Source organism: Salvia splendens, unplaced genomic scaffold (genome assembly GCF_004379255.2).
Source record: "Salvia splendens isolate huo1 unplaced genomic scaffold, SspV2 ctg1141, whole genome shotgun sequence".
Taxonomy (NCBI): domain Eukaryota; kingdom Viridiplantae; phylum Streptophyta; class Magnoliopsida; order Lamiales; family Lamiaceae; genus Salvia; species Salvia splendens.
This window is the reverse complement of record NW_024598691.1, coordinates 1-20,754: the sequence shown is the minus strand read 5'-3', so window position 1 is coordinate 20,754 and position 20,754 is coordinate 1. Positions and strand designations below refer to the sequence as shown.

The window sequence follows — 20,754 nt, the reverse complement described above, 5'->3', positions numbered from 1 at the left end:
ATACTATGTTTTTGAGGGGGAGTGAACCCATATTTATCGGTGTAGACAATGCATGTTTCATGTAGGGAATAATGAATAAATATCTCGTTCCACCTAAATAATTCGTTTCCCATCCATCAATACAACCACAAGATTTTAATGTATCCTGAAAACAATTTTCAGAATATAAACATAAGAAAAAAATATTAGGAGTAAAATTTGTTAAAAGATTCGAGTCCCTATAGTATACTCCATATTGGATGCATTGATAACCAGAAACATGTGGACCCCGCTGGTTATTTCCATATCCCTTCTTCCCATGGAGATTTCACCCGCACCACAACCTAATTATTATGTGTGCGTGCGCGCGCGCGCGCCTGCCTATATAATATATATGGAGTATAATAGTACTTGGAAAAGTTATCTGTTTATTCTTTAATATTTCCAGTTAATTTTATTATGGTACCATAAATAATGTCAAAAAAAAAAAGAGAAGAAATTTAGTATCTTCTCCACAGGTAAATTTTCCATATACTCAATTGAATAAAAGAAACTTACACATGAAATGAATTTTACTAACTTCTTGCCCAACATAGATTTATTTCAGCTAGAGCATCCGCAGCGGCGGGCGTCGGACCGGCGTGCCGGACGTCCACGCGGGACATCCGCCATTAGGCGAGCTACCGGCGGACGCGGACGTCGCTTGCGGACACCGGAGTTCTACGGATTTCCGACGACGTCCGCCATTGCGGGTTTCCGACGGACGTCCTGATTTTTAAAATTTTTTAAACTATATATACGACTCGTTGAACTTCATTTCATTCGCACCATTGAGGTTATTTTGTTTTAAATAAAGTGGTTGCATTTTCTCCGTATTCGTGTCGAAATTTTAATTCCGTAAATTGTTTAATTTGGTGAATTTGTGAATTTTTATTATTGTAGATGTCCGTCGGGATGTTCTTGGGGATGTCTGTCATTATGCAGTGGGATGTCCTTATGACGTTGAAGTGCCGTGAGATGTCATTATGACGTGGTAGGAGGTGTTTTTGGGAAGTCCGCCGGAACATCCGTCCCACTGTGGATACTCTTAGTTTTTCTAGCTTGCTAATCACGTGAATTTCTAGCATGTCAAGAACTAGATCGATGGAATGCACTGAAAATAAGGAACGAACTCTCATGTACTATTTCGGATATATTATGTGAAAAAATGAATTATACAAAACATATGAATTTCTAACATACAAGTCAATAATATAAATAATAAATTGAAATGACTTGGTTGGTTCGAATATGATAATTTTGACTTCTAAACTCATGTCATTGTTTTATACTACATCCATATAATAAAATACTCCCAATATACAGTACACACTATTTTTGATTGTCCATACAACTTTTTAAAATTTTAGCATATTTATTTATAAAAAAATTAAATATAACATGTCATATGTATCCTACCCACCCTAACAAAACAATATGTTGGTGTACACTGTAGAGCATTTGGTATAAAATGTGTAATAAAGTTTAACGCATTTTGATGCCAATATAAAAAAAATAAGGATATTGAAACCTCCGGGCAGCAATAAAATTTCATGATATTAGGCGTCGATATTTCAAAAAATAAATAAAATAGTTAGTACAGAAATAAAGAAAGAAGAGGGTGAAGAAGATGATGAGGTTCCACGATGAAACCTCCGGGCAGCATAATTACCAATTTTACCGTTGTCCCATTTGTTTAATGACGTCTCTCCTCTCTCTACCCACTGAATCTGAGTCCATTTATCATGTCTGCTGTTGTGGGTCACCTTCATTTACTCGTATTTTGTTTGCTCCTCCCAGTCCCCCAGATACAGACTATTTTCGCCACGCCATCTTTGGGAGGAGAATTCCATGCCCTGTCCCACCTTGTGATTCTGCTCTAGTGTCGGTGCTTCCTTATTCATTTATTGGGATTCTCCTTGCAAATCCAAATGGACTGCTTCTCCTCCTCCACCTAGGGATCATATGCTCAACATGTCGCCCACGCCTCCCCACCATCTCAATCCCGTCAGTCTACATTTTCCCTTCCTCTTTTTTAATCTTCTTATCTAATATACATTGTTACATTGCATCGTGTAGCTGTCTGTATCTATCTAATGCTTTGAATTGTGGGAGAATGCCAATTTGTGGTAATCAATGCGATTTCATTGATTGAGAATTCCCGGGGTGTATGATGTTTTGTTCATTCAGTAAAGCCCTACTCTTACATGTATTGCTTCAAATTGCAATCCCACTTAGCATTTTAGTTTCTGCAACTCTTCCCATGTTTTAATGCATTTATCTTACTGAATCCTACTATTTCTCATGATCATTTTATTTAAGTTAGTTATACTGCTGTTTTCACTACAATTTCGGAAGCAATGTCACTTAAGGAAATGTCAATAATTTGATTAACAACAATATGGAGAAGTTGCTCATTTGTAACTCTGTTATGGGAGGTATCTATCTAGCTACTATGAACTAGTACTAAATCCTATTGATCAGGGAATTACTGCTTCTTGTGTAACCCGTTCCTGTTTATCGTCTCAGTATTTTTTTACTTCGATGAACTCATTTAGTTATTTGGCCCTGTTTGCTGCAGTCTTCATCAGATTTGGTGAAAGAAATCAATACACTCGAGGTTAAAATAATACATTTGGAACGGTATCTTCTTTCTATGTATCGTACTTCTTTCCAGAAAACTATCCCGAGTAATCTGGGACACCGTGGAAGCCACATACAACAAATGACTGGAATACAACCATTGCTAACATCTGACCTATCATCCCGGAGAACAATGTCAGAAGTGTCCAAAGGCTATTGTGAACATCAACGATGTTCGTCCCCAACAAGTGCTTTAACTGGCCCAAATGATACGGTTCCATTCACTACTCCAAAGTCATCATTTGCAAGGGTGATGTACTTATTACCTTGTTTCACATTGAATACAATTGGCTTTCTTTCTATGCACTCACATATATTTGCTTTCACATAGTAATTCATCTAATATTTTGATATCGATTACTAGGAATGGAAATGATGGTGATTGGATCCAAGTGATTGCTGATTTCTAGGCCTATTGCATTATCTTTGATTTAGTTTTAAATTAAGAAAGTTAGGATTTCATGGGATTTGAATAAATTAGGGATTGATTGAATAATTGAATTAATTAGAGCAAATTTGGTGGGATTATTGTCTACTGCACTCCTATATATTTCGTAGGGGAGCTTGAAGAATGTATCCAGAGAGATCAAAGCTATTAGGCGGTGAAAACCGAGGCCTCGGTGAGAGGATTATTATCTATTTTATTTCCAAGTTCTGTTGGTTCTTGTTTACAAAAGCTTGAGATTCATTTTCTGTTCTTTATCTTTGAGTTGTTTATCCATTGGTTCTTACTGCCTTATCACTCCATAACATATTTTGGCTGAATATGTTTGGTGCATTGCAGGAAAGGAAGAGTGCTTATTATAGACGGCGTAGCCTTGTAGACCATCTTGGAATATTTTGTGTTGGTGATGCCTGCATTTTCCCGGATAAGCTATCTGAAGACATTTTAAGATGTATATCTGACATTTACTGCAAAGTGGGCAACTCTGCACGAAGCCATAAAGGCTATTCAGTTTCATCGAATTCATCATTCTGCTCCTCGGGCACATTTTCTCCCAGAAACTTATCTGGCAGTTGGAGTCCTCAATGTCATGATGAAGTTTCGGAGAATTATAATATCGAAGGTCTGAAACAAGATAATGACCCTTATGCTGCGATGGTAGAAGTCCTGAAGATCTGCTTAGATGACGAGAGTTACAGTTATGCTGCTATAATGCTTCAGAAATTTAGGTTTGTATTTACAAATGTGCCATATCTCAACTCTATTTATGGAAAACCAGTATGATTAAATGATATGTGTTCCTTAAATATAGAAAGAGCTAAGTGTAATTATGCTTTTGCAGTGTGAACATTTGCTTTTCTTTTATGTAGGTCTCTAGTCAAAAGTCTTGAGAATCTTGACATGAAGAAGATGAGGCATGAACAGAAGCTTGCCTTTTGGATTAATATTCACAATGCATTGATGATGCACGTATGTCTTTCACGCTTCTCCAACTTTGTATTCTGATCAAGACCATACCACTTAATATATGTGTGAAGTTATGCTTGTATTTATGTTTGAGCGGCCAGAACCAGATCTGTTACTAATCATCACATATAACCAGATAACGTTACTCCACTACTTAAGTGGCTCTTTTGTACAAATCAAAACTATAAAGAAACATTAAATGCATCATATTTCAAACTGGATTCACAGGACGACTTCATGTATTTTCAACTTCCTTTGCAGGCTCATTTAGCATATGAAAATCAAAACTATACAAAAAGCACTTTCATCACAAAGGTAATGGCTGATGAGGGAGTTTTAATCGCTCAGTCTTTCGTTAGATTTATCATCTGCGTATCTGATATTTCCACGTGAAACTCTTTGTTTCAAGCAGCATATAATGTCGGTGGGATCTGCGTTACCGCTTATGACATACAAAGCTCCATTTTGGGGATAAAATCTCACTATTCTGCCCCGGTAAATGTCTATTATAAATCAATATTTCTTGAGCTTGTGCATATTGTAATACACCAACGAGTACTTAGACATGAATGCTGTTTAGTGTTCACTGTGTTTTATATTCATAAGAGAAATATTCTATGGTTTGCTGGACTCTAAGTAAACATCAAAACAATTGACAGTGAATGCCACACAGATTTTCATGCTCTGTTAAGAGATTCTCTTCTTGTTTGCTAACTACTATATGACTCGAAACTGATTCTTCTCTTCTCCATAGTTTTCTTGATTTAGCAACTTACTCACTTAACATGACATGCACCAACGCAGTGGCTTCAGACACTTCTTCTCTCTCCAAGGAGGAAATTCAAAACCGGGGTCTTAAGACATGCTTATGCTATTGACTATCCCGAACCGCTTGTTCATTTCGCACTTAGCTCAGGAGCACGCTCTGACCCTGCGGTAATGTATTTGTTAGATGTTTATCTGGCTAGCTTGATCGAAATCTTCTCCCGTTTTTGCAAACGACTGAAATTAGTGTATTCTTTCTTCCTGCTTATTCTCAAAACTTTTTAATGGTTTGGATTGCAGATTCGCATTTACTATGCAAAGAGTATATCTGAAGATCTGAATATTGCCAAAGAAGAATTCATACAAGCTACAGCTTACGTTCATAAGCAGAAAAGGCTGCACCTGCCAAAAATCTTGCAGTATTATGCAAAGGATATGTCACTTAGCACGGCTGCACTTCTGAAAGTTGTAGGAGACTGCCTACCTGAATATCAACAGAAATCGATCGACAGATTCCTGAAGGGTCGACCTGAAAAGTGTTTGTGTTGGCTAGAGGAAAGTTCGTCTTTTCGGTATTTGATCCATAAAGAAATAGCTGCAACGGCATGGTGATGATTTTATCAGTTTTTTAAAGGTAATTATGATGCGTTTTGCAGTTTTGAAGGTTTTTTGTACAGAAAGATTGTCTAAGAGTGACGCAGATTTTATTGGCGTATTGATAGAAAAAATAAATATGTTTTGCTTATGAGGTTTTGAGAGTACTGTTATGATTTTGAAAGGTATTTAGTTGAATAAAATACCCCTTTTTTCTTTCAGTTACTGTGTGTATTAGTTTCATCAATGTTATGCACCCTAAGTTTAATTCATTTTTGGCATTGAATATACTTTAGACTTTTAAGCACATTTGTAAAAAACTTGTAAGATTAATTTTCAATGTCACACTCAATACACTATCTATAAGGATAGAGTAAAAAAGAAAGCGAGCAGTTTGTAGTTGAAGAAGTGGAGCATGTTGATTGGAATTTCACATATGTATGTATGTATCCCTATTCCCTAGGCTAATGCAACAACTCGGTTATAGATTATTAAACGGGAGAGAGAGTTGATTGTATATTAGATGGGATAGCAATGATTTCGATCCGTCTCCATGAGGCCCAATGTTCTCATTGGTGAGTCACGAACACAACTCCGAGATTGACTCAGATACTAGCAGTGGCGGATCCAGAAATTTCGTATTAGGGGTGCGATAAATAATTATATTGACGTGAAAATGTGAAATCCAATTCATGTTTTCTTTGTTATCTCAATTTTTCCTATTAAGTCATTTCATTATACATAAAAAAAATTAGTGTTATTACTTGAAAAATTTTCAATGTTGAATTGGGATTCTTAGATATTTATATAATAAAGAATTTATTTTAGTTTATAGAAAGTTCAAAATATTTAAAATAAAAATATAACACGTCATATTTTCTACATAATCTAAAACATGAGCATAATAGAAATCATAAATACTAAAGAAAATATTCTCTTTATTATGTTTGAAATAAAGGAGAAAACAAAATAATTAATGATTATATTTAATCAAACATGATTAGAAAGTAAGTATACATAGATGATAGACGCATATGCACATGAGAGAAAGAGAAATAGCCAAAAATGCACACCTGAGGAATGATGATGCTTTTACCACTTCCATATTTCATAACCTTTAATGGTTTGAGTCCATAACTTACTCACAACTTTGCACTCAATGCCACACATTATTTGTGGCCGTGTTGTTGGACTTTGGTATAGGGATCTTAAGAGCATCTACATTGCTAACCTGATAACAACAGTCACATTTTAACCACACTTCCATTTTCAATTGTCATGTTAACCAGTTCCATTTGAGCCATGATTCAGAATTTCAATTTCATCATTATTTTTATTATTTTCAACTTCATTATTATATAATTATTAATTGATATATTTATAAAACAAATAAATGAATCAAAATTAGAAAATTACTTGATTAAATATCGAAAAAAATCAATTAATTAAATACCAAAAAATGCATATTATAAACTCATAATATTACTTAATGAAACATACTTCTGTTGTTGTGTGCCTAATTTTTTCGATTAGATCTTGTTGGAATTGTTCGTAAGTTCGTTCCTCGTGTATGAAAGCCTCATATCAAAATTGAGGTGGTGGGCCCTATGTTGGACTGTAGCTGGAAATTCCTGAACTAGATCTTTCTTTCTCCTCGCAAGATAAACGTTTTTGCTCCTTGTTCTCGATTATCATATCATTCATTATATACAAGCATACATCACGTCAGCGGAGCATGATTGGCCTAACATCTTGGAGCATATTGAAAACCCTCTCAACGTGTAACCTCTCACCTTTGAGAGAATAATACTCCCTCCGTCCACGAAAAATAGAGCACATTTGCCATTTTTGATTGTCCACAAAAAATAGAGCACATTTAAAAAAGGAAAGTTTTCAACAACTTCTCTCTTACTTTTTCCCTTTTCACTTATTAGGCCTGTTAAATTGGGTACCTGCGGATACCCGATCCAAAATTTTCGGATACCCGATCCCGAAATTCACAAAATCCAATACCCGATACCCGACCCGAATTTGATTTCACGTACCCGGATACCCGACTCGGGTATCCAGTCCCGAAAAATTGGGTATCCAGTCCCGATTGTAATTTTGAATTTTTTTTTTGAAAATTAACTACAAAGTTTTACAATTTATTTAATACTCCACCGTCCCATAAAAATATGGGCAATGAGTATGACACGGGAATTAAGACAAAATTAGTAATGTAAGAGAGAAGGGTAGAATGGTATGGTAAAGTAAGAAAGAGGAGGAGAATAGTTGTTAAAGTATAGTTAGTGGATAATGTGACCTACATTATTTAATTGATATAACTTTCTAAAAATGGAATGCACATATTTTTGTGGGACGGACGAAAATGCAAAATGCACATATTTTTATGGGACGGAGGGAGTATTATTTAATTTGAATTTAATACAAAGTTGAAGTAGTATTAAAGAGAAAATAACTACAAACTTTTAGATATACAAAACTCTTGTAGCAGTTCGAATTAAGAGAAAAATAATTACAAATTTTGAGAAATACAAAATTCATAAATTATAGTAACAAATGAACATCTTTCATCCATCCACAATAAGAAAATAAATTACATTAAAAAATTAATCTACATATTAACATCTCTCGCCCATCCACGTGTAATTAAGAAATTACAATTATATTTTTCATCTTTCATCCATCCACAATAAGAAATTAAATTATATTAAATTACATCTTTCATCCATCCACAATTAGGGTTGGAACGGTACGGTATACCGCGCCGAAATGGCCATACCGCATACCGTACCGTACCGTGCGGTATGACCAAAAACCATACTTTTACCGTACCGCTTTTGTCGGTATACCAAAATTTAGATATCGTTACCGTACCGCTTTTGTCGGTATACCGTACCTTGATTTTCGGTATATACTGCAATTGCGGTATATACCGTATTTGCGGTATACCGTAAATTTGCGGTATGATGCGGTATAACGCGGTATACCGCGGTATATACAAAATGCATACCTTTACCGTACCTAAAACTGTCGGTACGGTATGATACCGTACCGAAAAGTACGGTGTACCGAAAATTCGATATTTTCGGTATTTATTCGGTACGGTAAGTGCGGTATTTCGGTATATTTTTCCAGTCCAATCCACAATAAGAAATTGACATATTAACTTCTTTCATCCATCCACATGTAATTAAGAAATTAAATTACATTTAATTATAATAAAAATATAATTTATTAATTTTAAAAACAAATCGGATAATTCAGGTAATCGGATACCCGATCATCCAAAATTCTCACTACCCGATCCCGATCTGATACCCGAAAAATCAGGTTTCGGGTATCCAATTACCCAACTTTTTCAGGTTTGGATATCGAGTATCCAAACCCAATATCCATTTTGATAGGCTTATCTCTTATAATAATATGGACGCCACATTCCACTAACACTACTTTTCTCTTACTTTTTCCCCTTCTCTCTTACTAATAATATGGATCTCACATTCCACTAACACTACTTTTTTCTTACTTTTTTCCTTTCTCTCTTACTTTACCAATTCCACATTAAAACTCGTGTAATTCACAATATGTCCTATTTTTCGTGGACGGAGGGAGTATTTTCTTTCGATTAATTGAATATGTAATCGTCTTGACGAATACATGTCACTTCAAGTAGTACATCATGTGGTATTATTGTTAGGGTTGATACTTAATTATCTTATTGTACTAAAAACGATGATCATTTTACCATGTTCAAATTTCCGCAAACACATCAACATCAATTTGAAGAAAAAATAATTTTAGGGAAAATCGGCAAATCCCAAAATTCATAGCATATTTTAAAATTTTAAAAAGAGATTGGGAGTAAAAAAAAGGCAATTTGTATATTTAGATCAAGATAATACTAAAATTATTGGGTTAAAACTAGATTTCCAATAAAAACAAAGAATTGGTAGGTAATTTTCTTTCGATCAACAAAATCCGCTTAGAAATACTAACTAGGTACTTCAACAAAACAAAAAAAACAGGCGAAATCTGTAAAAAGAAGAAGACGGTTGTAAACAGCTGAGGCATTTGGATCAAGCTCCGACGACCTGCCACCGCCACCATGGTATCCTTCTCTGTCCCCACCTTTCTTCGATTCTATATTTTCTCATTTAACATTTGTTCATTCTCATTCCTTGCTTGTCGACGTAACAATTGGTAATTTCCGTCTCTCTTCACTTTCATGATCTGATTAATTGATCAGATCTCCCCTCACTTTCTATAACTATTACTACATGATTTAATCGCAAATTTAAGTTCCGATCGTGCACCTGTTATCTTGGATGGCCAGTTTGTTTGATTCAATTATGCATCTGCTCTATTGGTCGACGCCGCTGGGGTTGAAACAGTCGGATATCTTTAAAATTGACATGAATTCGGAAACAAATGCCTCCGGTTTTTTGCGAGCTAGTCAATGAAAGAAATAAAAGAATTAAAATTTGGGCTTACAATCGTATTAGCAATCTATCAACATGATCCCTTCCAACCGTAGAAATCATCAATTAGGATCCACGTAGGTACAATAACGTGAACAATCAGTAGCCGTAATATGTGTAGTGTGAAAAGGCACCTAATTAGGTAATTTGAGTAATGTGATTTTTGCAGTCTTAGATAGTAAGCTGTTTTCTATGTAACTAGAGTATTGCATTGGCCATGTCTCGTTTACCTAGTCCATAAGTCGATAAAACCCCAATATCTCCTGCTGCTTTCTAGTTTATGAGCTTCATATTACTGTCTATTAATGGTGTACTACTATTCTTTTACTATTGATGAGAAACTAAAGCTTTTCCATTATTTCAGATTCACTTTGTTCTTCTCATTAGCAGACAAGGGAAAGTGAGATTGACAAAATGGTACTCACCGTATTCTCAAAAGGAAAGGACAAAGGTATATGACTTTACAATTATTTATGATCAGGAAAAAATTTCATCTTAATCACTAACCCTTTTCACGCTTGGAGTAAGTTCTGTCTTCCCTTGATTCATGCCGCGAATGTAGAAATTGAAAACATAGAACTATACAGGAGTTTATTTTCTGAACTCAATTTGGACCTTGTTCCTAGTTCATTCAAACTATGTTTTCATTGACAATCTTTTAAAATTAAACTAACGGGGAGGTTCTTTCTTCCTGGTAAAGGTTATCCGGGAGCTTAGTGGTATGATTCTCACCCGAGCCCCTAAACTGTGCAACTTTGTTGAGTGGAGGGGATACAAAGTTGTTTACAAAAGGTAGTATGCATTTTGCATTATTTTTAAACCTTTCCCACATTGTTTAATATAACTCGTAGTTTCATACACCTCCCTTTTATAATGTGCACAATTAAACATTTTGCATCTTACTGCTTACTTGACAGGTATGCTAGCCTTTATTTCTGCATGTGCATTGACCAGGATGATAATGAATTGGAGGTCCTCGAAATTATCCATCATTTTGTTGAGATACTAGATCGCTACTTTGGAAGTGTATGGTTCAAACTGAAGCAACTATTTACTTCAAGATTTTTATTAGCTTGTGATATGATGTTCAACATGTTATTTGTTTTATTTTTAGGTTTGTGAGCTGGACTTGATCTTTAATTTCCATAAGGTATGTTTACGTTGTCTCAACTGCTTCTGAAATGTTTGGACAGATTTGATCTGTCCAAAATCTGTTGAGAGTGAGACTTCTATCTGTGTCTTGAGTTGTTAAGGCCACATCTATTCTCCTATGCATGGTTATATACTTACGTAATGCCTGCTGCTGCTTTTAAGTAAACTAAGTAATAGTATGCATACATAGATTCATGCTGATAACTTTATTGACACTAATTGTTCTTATGTCAATTGTGTCGGATGGTTTTCTAGGATTCTGTGGTCTACATGTTTTAGGACTTATAAATGTCTCATATGTTGTTAATATGAGAACCTTTGCTATATTTTTGGAAATGCATCTCAGTATTTGATCATGTGGTGGAACTTTTATTTGAACAATATAAGTGCTTATCTAAGAAACTCTTAATATAGGTTTTAACCTGGATGTTTCAAGCTAAATTTGAATTTTATTAGGAATATGAAGAAAGTTATAATTCTTTGGCATAACAAAAGAATGAATTTTTATGTCTATCTTGATGATAGCAATACTAAGTTGCCTATGAAAAGTTCTAAGAATATGGCCATTGTTAGTCAGAATGTACAAGTACCATATGTACCATATCAATTTGCGACTCCTGGAACCAGTGGTGTATAGATGTTAATTCAGTCTACACTTGGTTTTTGGATAAACTAGAAATTCCTCTTTGATCTAAGGTTTGAATCATTTTAGTCCAGATATATCCTGTCCATCTTAGACCGTGTGACCTTTTGCTTTTATTTTGATATACCCAGAGTGTTATTCCTTGTAATCCTGGAAGGTACTAACTAATGGTCTTGCTTCCTTGCGTCTCCCTTTACTGTCCTGTTCTCATTTTGGTCTTGACAATTGACACTAGTTGTAACAAAAAGTTCAATGTCTATTATGGCTTCCATGACTAGAAGTGTAAAAAAAGTGGTGTGTCACTTCTATTTATATTCTTCCAGAAAATGACCTTGCTATTGCCTTGCATAATACTCAAAGTGCTCTACTCTCTTTATAAACGAGCTAAGTTAAAGCCTCATATTAGTCATGTATCCGACTAACTGCTCTTTTATATTTGATGGTAATAGTTATTCTTCTTTACTATTTTTCTCTCTTTTTTAATGGTAAACAAATATAAATACACAACTCCCAAGTGTTTAATGCAGCCACTTTGTGGCCTTTTTTATCTCATTGTAACTCTCTCGGTTTAATGCAATGGCAGGCATATTATATATTAGATGAAATCCTGATTGCTGGTGAACTTCAGGAGTCGAGTAAGAAGACAGTTGCACGCTTAATAGCTGCACAGGTTTGTTAACTTCAGATCTAATGAAATATTGCCATTCAAAACTCTGTACTCTTCTGAGTAACAACCAATTGTTTTACAGGATTCTCTGGTGGAGGCAGCCAAGGAGCAAGCTAGTTCCATCAGCAATATGATTGCTCAAGCAACAAAATGAGGATGTGCTGGTATGTGATCGGTTTTTATTATACACCAAGTCTATATGATTACATGTATTTCGATCTTGTCAAGATCTGTGGTGACCTGAAGTTGCTCATTCTGTTTGATTTTCGTACCCACATCTTATGATGCTTAAGGTTATTTAATGCCTGTTATGATACACCAACTCATCTTATTTTTTGGCAGGACTTAGACTTGTTTGGAGATATCGGGTTTTAGAAATTGATGGTGCTGTTGTGATTTCGTTAAGTCTCAGATAGCATTGCATTTGTGGAAAAAATACGATCAGGATGATATTAAGCCGGATAGTATGTATCGGTATCGGCGTTGCGATAACATGAATGTTTTTAGTGATTTGTTTTCAATCGGAACCAGATATATTTCGTCTGGGCAAAGGAATGGAATACAAACGTAGTAAACAAATCTCAATTTATCTGTGGGTTGTGGCCATAGGGAATTTAGCTTCGATCCATTGATTGAAGGAAAATTTTATAACATCAAAATTATTTTGTGCAGCTTGAAATTTTCGATCTACTTAAAAAGAGAGAAGAAAATATATTTTAAATAATGCCAATTGTTGTAAAATCATGAAGCTGAAGTTGATGAAATTTAAGTCTATACCCGGACTTTGAAAATTGGCATGAAAAATCATTAGTCTTAACATTATTAACAATCATACCACGAAGAAATATTTTGGTTGCCTGCATGTATGAAATTATTGACACTATGCATACATGTCTTATTTGATGGTATGGTGCACTAGGTGGGACAAACGTGTTTTAAATGACACCATTTTGATTTATGAAATTAAAATTTATATATAAAAACCTAATCAAATTAAAACATAAACTAGGGAAAACCCTATTTCTCAAACTTCTGCCACCTAGAACTGTTGCCACCGGGTGGAACCTGATCGACATAAGTTCAACGTTGCTGCTAGGAGCCCGTCGTCTTTAGGAAAGCGATTGGTGGCATGGATCACACACTATATACGCTGGACTAAGGCGAACAAAAGTTGTTGCGTTGTTGCATCTTGGCGACTATAGGCAATCGATTACGGAGAAAATAAAAAGGGATGAAGAAAAAGGCTATTTTAATAGGACAACATTGTTTTGCATCTTAATAAATGACGTTGTTTAAGTGATCGACCATTTTGTTGACGTATGATTTTTTGGCTCCAACAACATAAGATACTATTTCCATCTACGTGGACTTTGTGGGACAATTGAGAATATTAAATCTCATGATTAGGGGTGGCACGGTACGGTATACTGCACCGAAAATGTCATACCGCATACCGTACTGCAAATTGCGGTATGAGAAAATGTCATACCTATACCTTACCGAATGCGGTATACCGAAAATTCGGTATGTCAATATTTGAAAACCTTTACCTTACCGACATTGCGGTATACCGTACCGTGTTGCGGTATACCGTGGTATACCGCAAATCATACTTGTTTGATTTATAAATAATAAATATATTAAATATTATAATTTTATAAATAATAAATATATTAAATATATATAATTATTAACGGTATGTACTGCAAAATTACGGTATATACCGCAATTTTGCGGTATATACCGTAATTGCGGTATGATGCGGTATACCGCGATATATGCAAAATTCATACCTTTGTCGTACCTTAATCTAACGGTAAGGTATCATACCGTACCGAAAATGCGGTATACCGAAAATGCGGTATTTTCGATATTTTTTCGGTACGGTAAGTGCAGTATTTCGGTATTTTTTGCCAGCCCCACTCATGATTTCGTGTGCCATTATTCAAACATCTTTGCTGCACATTTTTTTTCCAATTTGCCCTCTACATATTTTTTGCATTAATATCTCAATTAAATGAGATGTACAGCGGCAAGTGATAGCGGCGACGAGAGTGAAATCAGTTAAGTATAGCTGTGTGATTGAAATGGCTACAGCAGCATCGGCGCCCAAATGGGCTCAGAAAACCATCACCATTCCTGCCCAGTCGCGAGGATGCCATCTCATCACCTCCAAGGTCTCTTTCTTCTTCATTCTGAATCCAATTTCATATCGCTTTGCCCAGAAATTAGCTCTCCTCTTTGGGATTGCCTGCTTTTACTATCAACCTTTTCAATTCAGTCACAAATTTGTATTTTTCTTGTTATTTCACTACAATTTTCTCACGACTTAACAATCAATGATAGTATAATCGATATACTTTGTCTTTCTTATGATTTTCATTTACTCGAATGAACTCAATCGAAGCATAAGAAAATAGTTTGGGAAATGTTATGGTGTGATGGAGTACGTACTAAACAAGGTACTAAACAAGCCCAACAGCAGTAAAGCCCATCAGCCTAAAGCCCAAGAAAGAGTATCAGTTCGGCATGACTAAAGAGTATCAGAGTTCAGTTCGGCACAACCAAAGAGTTCGGCCCCAGCCTACAGCTCGGTAAAAGCCAACCAAAAACTCTGCTCTCAGGTCGGCATCAAGCTCTACTCTCAGATCGGCAAAAGCTGCTCGGCAATAATTCAGCAGTTCGGTCTCAGTATTCGACCGAACTGGGAGATAGTGGACTCATGCAGAACCTCCACGACCTCCACTACACCCACGATCTATTTAGTGGTGTCAAGCAGTCATTAACTCATGCAGGATAGTGGACCCATGCAAGATCGCCACGATCTCCACGACATCCACTACCTAGTAAATAGCTGCATGCCACGATCTTGGTCCTTGGTATAAATAGAACCTAGATCAGATAGATAGGGTTACATTCTCTCGATCTCTAGAAATAGAATACAAAATAGCAAGTCTGTATTGTAAGCTGTAGAAAACAGATCAAGCAATACAACTCTGCCCTCTTTTCTTCCCCGTGGACGTAGATTTACCTCAGTAAATCGAACCACGTAAATTCTCTGTGTCGTGATCTGCGTTTTTCCTGCATTCACTAACATCAAATTTTCGCGGATTCATCACTGGCGCCGTCTGTGGGAACCAGAGAACCAAATTTGTGATAAAGCGAATTTTTGACCCTTTTTCCACCCCAAAAAAAAAAAAAAAAATGCATACCAGATCACATACCACCCGTAATACCGTTCGTGATCACCGTGAGGAAGCTAGTCCAGCTCGCAGGTCTGAAAAACGGCCTCGGGAGACATCTACCTCCGGTTCTCACGAAGGAGGAACAAGCCACTCCAGGAGTCATCGCACCGAATCTTCCCAGCAGCCCGATTTAAATGAAGCTGTCAAGCTGTTCTTGGCCGAGAAGCAGGAGGAGTTCTTAACCTTCCTGCAGAAGAGCCAACAGCCGGAGAAGACAACGGCGGATTCTCCTTCCTCATCCAGACATGAAAGTCACTACCGCAGTAGTGACGTGTCTTCCAGGAGAAAGAATCCTCAATCCCGACATGTTCCTGTTCCTCCTCGGTACCGGAACCACAGGAGAACTCCATCTCCTCCGTACCGAAGAGATATCGGGTTCGCCATGTACGGAGCATTAAAGACTCCGTTCTCGGACGATATTACCCGAACTCCTTTGCCGCGGAACTACCGAACTCCGTCGATAACCTATGACGGACTCGTGGATCCTCATGATTTCTTGGGACGCTATCAATATAACATGGCGAACCAGGGTCTCAACGAGGTCCACATGTGCAAGCTGTTCCCCGAGCTGCTCATCGGGAACGCCAGAAGGTGGTTCGATAGCCTTCCTCAAGGCAGCATTAGATCCTACCGAGATCTAATGGATGCTTTCCACAGGAGGTTCTTTCAGAAAGCGGAAGCCCGGATCACTTCGGCTCAGCTGCTTTCTATTCGTCAAGGTCGCGACGAAAAAATCAGCGACTTTATGACAAGATTCCACAAGGAATGCCTGCAAGTAGACGATCTCAACGATCTGCTTGTCATCTCGGCATTCCAAAATGGAATCCTGCCTGGAGCTCTCTACAGGAAGCTCGTTGAGTGCGGTCCGCAGACAGCTCAGGAAATGTGGGACATTGCGGACCAGTTTTCCCGTGCGGATGAGGCAGACCGTCGAAAACGGTCTTTAGACAGCTCATCCCGAGGAGACGAAAGAAGCCCGATCATAGCGATCAGAGGCTTCCTCGCCGAATTCCTTTTGAAAGAATTCAAAGGGCACCGGTACAAGGCAGATTGGGACCACGTCTCAATCCTGAGAAGCCGCCCGCTCAGTTCGTACCCTTAAACAAGTCAAGAGCGGAAATTTCGAACTACATTCCGATATGTTCGAAAAACCAAGGCGGATGACGAAATCGCCGCGCGGCGACCTCAGGATCAATATTGCTCCTTCCATCAAGCCCACGGACACGATACCGAGGAGTGCCGAGATTTGGCTGCAGGTATTGATGTTCTTGTGAAAACAGGAACGTTAAAAAATACCAAAGCAAGCAGCCGAAAAAGAACAAAGGACAGAGAGGTGCGAACTGCAATCCTCAGGATCCGAAAAAGCATGAGGATTCCGAAGACGATGACGAGCCGCAATATGATGGAGTAATCCAGACTATTGATGCTCTCCCTGCCGGGAAGACTAAGTCGTCCCTAAAAGCAGAACGCAGAGGTTCCAATCAAGAGGAGCCAACACATAAAAGGCTGAAGAAAGACGAAGTGATTACATTTTCAGATGCCGATCCCGTCCCAGCCATCTCTCCTCACAAGACGCTATTGTCATTCACGCCGGAGTGGCAAACAAACTGATCCACAGAGTATTTGTGGATACAGGAGCGTCAGTCAGCATTCTTTTTAAAGAATGTTTCGATAAAATGGAAGTGGATCCAGCTCGGCTCAGTCCGGCTCCACTTCCTCTGAAAAGTTTCGCCCAGGAGGACACCCGCCCTGAAGGTATTATCAGCCTTCCGATCACGGTGGGAAAAGCGCCTACAAGCTCCAATACGATGATCGAGTTCTTTGTGGTGAAAGCTCGGTCCCCGTACAACATCATCCTGGGGAGAGACTGGCTCAACACAGTTCGGGCCGTTTGCTCTACTTATCACCTCACCATCAAGATCCCTACTAAAGGAGGATAGCGGTCATCCGAGGTGACCAAAAGAGAGCAAAGGAATGTCTACAAATTGCGCTTAGAAGTGCCGAGCAGTCAGATCGGCACCATCAAGCATAGCAATCACAGCAGCCGGAGTCAGAGGCGAATGACCGAAGTCATATCGGAGCCGAACTCGATGACAGTTCAGCTGTATGAAGACGATCCATCCAGAACGGTTAAGATCGGCTTCGCGGGAACGCCTCTACTTCGGGAAAAAACCATCCAGCTCCTCAAGGAGTATAAAGACGTCTTTGCATGGTCTCCGTTGGACATGACCGGAGTGCCCCCGAGGTAATCACTCATCGGTTAAATATTGATCCTTCGGTCCGGCCGATAAAACAGAAGCAAAGACTCTTTGCGGCAGAACGAAGTCAAGTCATCCATGACGAAGTCCGTCAATTATTGAAGGCGGATGTGTTATTCGAAGTGAAGTATCCTTCGTGGGTGGCCAATCCTGTCATGATCAAGAAAAAGGAAGGAGGATGGCGGATGTGCATAGATTTCACCGATCTAAATAAGCATTGTCCCAAAGATTGCTATCCCCTTCCGAATATAGATAAAAAAGTAGAAGCTTTGATCGGCTTCGAAATTTTCTGTTTTCTTGATTTATACAAAGGATATCACCAAGTGTTGATGGAGAGAGTGACGCTCCGAAAACAGCTTTCATTACCGATTTCGGCATTTTCGCTTATAAAAAGATGCCATTCGGTTTAAAGAATGCCGGAGCCACTTATCAAAGGATGGTAGACAAGCTTTTTCGGCACCTGATTGGAAAGGAGGTCGAAGTGTATGTTGACGATATAGTCGTCAAAAGCAAAAGCACTTCGGAGTACGAGCACAACCTTAAGTCCACTCTCAACGTGCTCAAGAAAGCCAACCTCAAACTTAACCCCAAAAGTGTACCTTTTTGGTAGATTCGGGAAAGTTTCTGGGTTGTTGGGTTTCAAAGGACGGACTCACAGGCAAACCCCTCAAAAGTTCAAGTCGTTCAGAACATGGCAATGCCGAAGTCCATACATGACGTGCAAAGGCTAACCGGATGTCTAGCCGCACTGAATCGATTCCTTTCCCAAGCAGCCGAAAAGCAACTGCCGTTCTTCAAGGTGTTGAAAAAGGCACCAAAGTTCGAGTGGGGAGCCGAGCAGAAAAAGGCCTTTGACGAGCTCAAAAGTTATCTAGCCGAGCTTCCTATTCTCTCTGCTCCAACCGAAGCCGAAGTAATATTCTTATACTTAGCGGCATCCGATCTAACCATTAGCGCGTGCTTGTACGAGAAGAAGGCCTAAAGCAGTTTCCCATCTACTTTACAAGCCGAGCATTAAGAGGTCCAGAAACAAGGTATCAACCTCTAGAAAAATTGCTCTGGCATTAGTAAATGCAGCAAGGAGACTGCGGCCATACTTCTATGCTCACAGGTATGCGTCTTAACCGATCTGCCTCTTCGGCAAGTTTTGACCAAGCCAGAAGCATCAGGCAGAATCGCCAAATGGGCCATAGAGCTGGGAGAACACTCAATCGAGTACCTACCTCGAAAAGCCATCAAGGGACAAGCCTTGGCAGATTTTCTTGCAGAGGCCAAGTCGATCAAGCAATCCCTGTCATTGCGAACAGAAAAATTCTGCCAATGCCGAACTAGCACAGCCCTTGGAATCCGAAGTAGAGCCGCCAGATTGCTGGAGCGGATTCGTAGATGGAGCTTCAAACAAGATGGGAAGTGGAGCTGGTATTTTACTCGTCGCTCCCGACGGACACGAGGTAACCTACTCACTTCGGTTCCTATTCCCACTACTAATAATGAAGCCGAGTACGAAGCCCTCCTTGCCGGACTCCAGTTAGCGCAAAGTCTGCTCGTCAAATCTCTCAAAGTCCATTGTGATTCACAAGTCATAGTCAATCACATGTTGGGTACAAGTGAAGCCCGTGACGAGAGAATGAAGAAGTATTTGGACAAAGCGCAAAACCTCAGCCGAAGTTCTCCTATTTTCGGATAATCCGTGTTCCCAGAGCGGAAAATAGCCGAGCAGATACCTTAAGTAAGTTGGCCTCAGATCCGAGCTCAAAGGCGGAAGAATTAATGCATCGAAGCATTGATGAAGCCGAGGTACATTCAGTGTCCAGCTCGCCGAACTGGATTGACGCCAATCTTGCAGTATCTGGATCAAGGACAATTGCCCGAGGATAAGAGAGAAGCTCGGAAGATCACATGCCGAGCACTTCGGTACGAACTTCATGAAGGAGTCCTCTTTAGAAAGTCTTACCTCCAGCCGTTATTGCGGTGCGTAGGACCAGAAGAGACGGACTACATCCTCAGAGAAGTTCATGAAGGATCGTGCGGCAGCCACATTGGAGCTAGAGCTTTAGCTAAAAAATTCTAAGATGGGGATATTATTGGCCAACCTTGGTACACGAAGGCAGTGCAGCTCGTCAAGACATGCCCGAAGTGCCAAATCCATGCAAATATCCCAAGGATGCCGCAGACCGATCTATTCCTATGCAAAGCCCTTGGCCTTTCAATGCAATGGGGCATAGACATAGTGGGACCACTTCCTCAAGCTCCTCGGCAAATGAAATTCCTAATCGTTGCCGTGGACTACTTTACGAAGTGGGTGGAAGCTGAAACCTTATAGTCTACGATAACAAGCTCGAAGGCATTGGATTTCGTCTGGAAGAACCATAGTGTGCCGATTTGGCATACCCCACATCCTCATCTCGGATAACGGACTCAGTTCACCGACAAGACGTTCAAGAATTGGTGCCAAGAGCTGAATATTCAACAGCGGTTCACTTCGGTCTCTCATCCACAAGCAAACGGACAAACGGAGGTAAAAATCGTATCCTGGTGAAGGGTTAAAATCTCGGTTAGTTAAAAGCTCGGTTAGAACAAGCCAAAGGACAATGGGTAGAAAATCTCCTCAAGTCCTATGGTCCTACCGAACTACACCCACAACCTCCAACGGTGAAACTCCGTACAGTCTGGTGTCGTAGGACTGAAGCCGTGATTCCGGTGGAGATCGGCGTACCCAGTCCCCGAACTCTAAATTTCTCCTCAGAAATGAAATGACGACGGACTGAGAGCGAGCTAGATCTTGCCGAAGAAAGAAGAGAATTGGCATGCATAAAAGCAGCCAGTACAAGGAGCAAGTAACTCCGGATATACAACCAAAGGGTGAAGAAGCCT

General features: G+C 38.9%; 2 protein-coding genes across 2 annotated transcripts; both read left to right on the top strand.

Annotated features, from left to right (window-relative positions):
• Window positions 1-1,631: 1,631 nt before the first annotated feature.
• Window positions 1,632-5,652, top strand: LOC121788772. The gene is made up of 8 exons (XM_042187381.1): window positions 1,632-2,025; window positions 2,600-2,911; window positions 3,446-3,834; window positions 3,976-4,075; window positions 4,334-4,387; window positions 4,485-4,567; window positions 4,877-5,008; window positions 5,138-5,652. The coding sequence occupies exons 1-6, from the start codon at window positions 1,984-1,986 to the stop codon at window positions 4,545-4,547; spliced, it is 960 nt and encodes a 319-aa protein (XP_042043315.1). The 5' UTR covers window positions 1,632-1,983; the 3' UTR covers window positions 4,548-4,567; window positions 4,877-5,008; window positions 5,138-5,652.
• Window positions 5,653-9,409: 3,757 nt separating this feature from the next.
• On the top strand, window positions 9,410-12,966 carry LOC121788773 (AP-1 complex subunit sigma-2-like). The gene is made up of 8 exons (XM_042187383.1): window positions 9,410-9,545; window positions 10,280-10,366; window positions 10,616-10,707; window positions 10,833-10,941; window positions 11,030-11,065; window positions 12,294-12,380; window positions 12,460-12,541; window positions 12,720-12,966. Exons 1-7 carry the CDS (start codon window positions 9,543-9,545, stop codon window positions 12,529-12,531), a joined length of 486 nt encoding a protein of 161 aa, XP_042043317.1. The 5' UTR covers window positions 9,410-9,542; the 3' UTR covers window positions 12,532-12,541; window positions 12,720-12,966.
• Window positions 12,967-20,754: the final 7,788 nt, after the last annotated feature.

Excerpts from the sequence above, each read along its gene's own strand:
- LOC121788773 (XM_042187383.1), top strand. Across the intron at positions 10,367-10,615 it reads CTCAAAAGGAAAGGACAAAG|GTTATCCGGGAGCTTAGTGG; the intron begins GTATATGACTTT and ends TTCCTGGTAAAG. Across the intron at positions 11,066-12,293 it reads TGATCTTTAATTTCCATAAG|GCATATTATATATTAGATGA; the intron begins GTATGTTTACGT and ends ATGCAATGGCAG.
- LOC121788772 (XM_042187381.1), top strand. The coding sequence starts at position 1,984 with ATGCTCAACATGTCGCCCACGCCTCCCCACCATCTCAATCCC. Across the intron at positions 2,026-2,599 it reads CTCCCCACCATCTCAATCCC|TCTTCATCAGATTTGGTGAA; the intron begins GTCAGTCTACAT and ends TGTTTGCTGCAG. Across the intron at positions 4,388-4,484 it reads AAAGCACTTTCATCACAAAG|CATATAATGTCGGTGGGATC; the intron begins GTAATGGCTGAT and ends TGTTTCAAGCAG.